This window comes from Pyrus communis, chromosome 2, assembly GCF_963583255.1.
Source record: "Pyrus communis chromosome 2, drPyrComm1.1, whole genome shotgun sequence".
NCBI lineage: Eukaryota > Viridiplantae > Streptophyta > Magnoliopsida > Rosales > Rosaceae > Pyrus > Pyrus communis.
In genome coordinates, this window is record NC_084804.1 from 16,399,625 (window position 1) to 16,401,362 (window position 1,738).

General features: G+C 50.6%; 1 protein-coding gene across 1 annotated transcript; it reads right to left on the reverse strand.

Annotated features, from left to right (window-relative positions):
• Positions 1 to 236: 236 nt before the first annotated feature.
• LOC137725922 (signal recognition particle 43 kDa protein, chloroplastic-like) lies at positions 237 to 1,738 on the reverse strand. The gene has a single exon (XM_068464762.1). It carries the CDS (start codon positions 984 to 986, stop codon positions 432 to 434), a length of 555 nt encoding a protein of 184 aa, XP_068320863.1. The 5' UTR covers positions 987 to 1,738; the 3' UTR covers positions 237 to 431.

A 1,738-nucleotide genomic window follows, 5' to 3' on the forward strand; every position in this document is an offset into this window, starting at 1 on the left:
ATATAACTAACCCTAATTTTAAGGGGCAAAGAATCCAAATTCTGTTCTTAATAAAAATAACAATAAATAAATGTGAAATCAAATGCATGTGGCGAACTTCCTACCAGAAAAATGTATGTGCCAAAATCAGCATGCTATGCCATGGCCCTTAACATCTTTTATGATCGCCATTGTTACATGATATGGATTAACTCGAGATTGAGTAACTCAATTTTTCGTAAAATTAACACGTAAAGTATCAAATATCGCCTAATATTATGGATGCAACGGTTCACATATCCAAAATATAGTACGGAAAAACGAACTCATAAGTTGAAGTGTAATAAGAGTGACATAACACATAAATTTGCACTATAGAATTTTCCTTGAGGTCACATTGATCACCAAAAGCCATATGATCATTTCAATTAGACATACAACAAAAGTGTATCCTACTTTCTCAATTGGGCCTCCTCCACATTACCCGGCCCACTTGAATTTTGGGCCTCCACAAACTCCTTGATCAAATCAGGATCAACATTCTCCTCCGGCTCCCACGTGGCCTCATCTATATCCGTCCATTTCACCAAGTACTCCAGCTTCCCTTCATCCCCAACTCTCTTTCCCACGACCCCTTCCGCCACCGCGTACTCGAGCCCCGCCTCGTAGTCCGCTACCAGATCCTCGCCGATCAGCTTTGCGTTGACCCACTCGTTATCTCCGCCGTCCTTCCATTTGACCAAATACTCCGTGCGATCCCCTTTCCCGCGCTTCTCCAGCAACTCCTGCACCTCCGCGTACTCGAATATTACCCTCTCTAGCTCCCTAATCACGGCCTCTAACCCCAACCGCCTCGCGAAGTGCATCGGGTTCCCCTGCGGCGTCGTTTTGAGTATCTCCCGCGCCAAATCCAACGGCTTCCGCCCCCTCTCGTCCTCCACTTCGGGATCCGCACCCAGCTCCACCAATAATTTGACGACACCAGGACGGACATAACCAGCAGCCATATGTAACGCTGTTAGTCCCCCGCCGTTATCGCGGTGGTTCAAATCGGCTCCGGCCTCGGCCAGAACCCGAACGCACTGCTCCGACCCGAGACCCGAGACGAATATGAGAGCAGTGCGGCCGTCCCCATCAACTGCGTCAACGTCGCGCGAGTCGTTCTCGGCGGCTATGAGCTGACTCAGTGCGGATTCGTCAGCATTTTTGGCGGCGGTCCACCACGGGTTCTCGTACTCCGCCACCACGTCCTTGGCAATGGAACCCGACGGGACCCACGATGGCGAATGGCCGTCTTTCCAGGAAATTAAGTACTACATCCCCTTGCCGCCCACCAGCGCTCTACTTCCGATGATTTTGTCTACCTCTCCGTAGGACTCGTCGTTTTCTTCCGGTTCATTGGCATCCGGGAGCGGAAGTGGGTTATGGGTTTCGATGGATTGGGTTTGTTGTTGGTTTTGGATGGCGGAGACGGTTATGAGGGTGGTGGGCTTGGTGGCGGTGTAGGTGGTGGGTTTAAGGCGGTGGAAGGATTGGGGAGAGAAGGAGGAGGTGGGGGTGGTGAGGTTTGGGGAGAGTCTGAGGCCGGAGATGGAGTACTGGTTGACGAAGAGAGCGTCCATGGAGTTTTGGTGGTGGTGGTTAGAGAAGTGACTGAGGTTTCATTGGCGGTGTTCCGAAGAGTGTTCGGGAGAGTGGATAGTGTAGGGGAGAGGGGTAGAGAGGGAGAGAAGTATTCGTTAAGGATAAGAAATCCCAT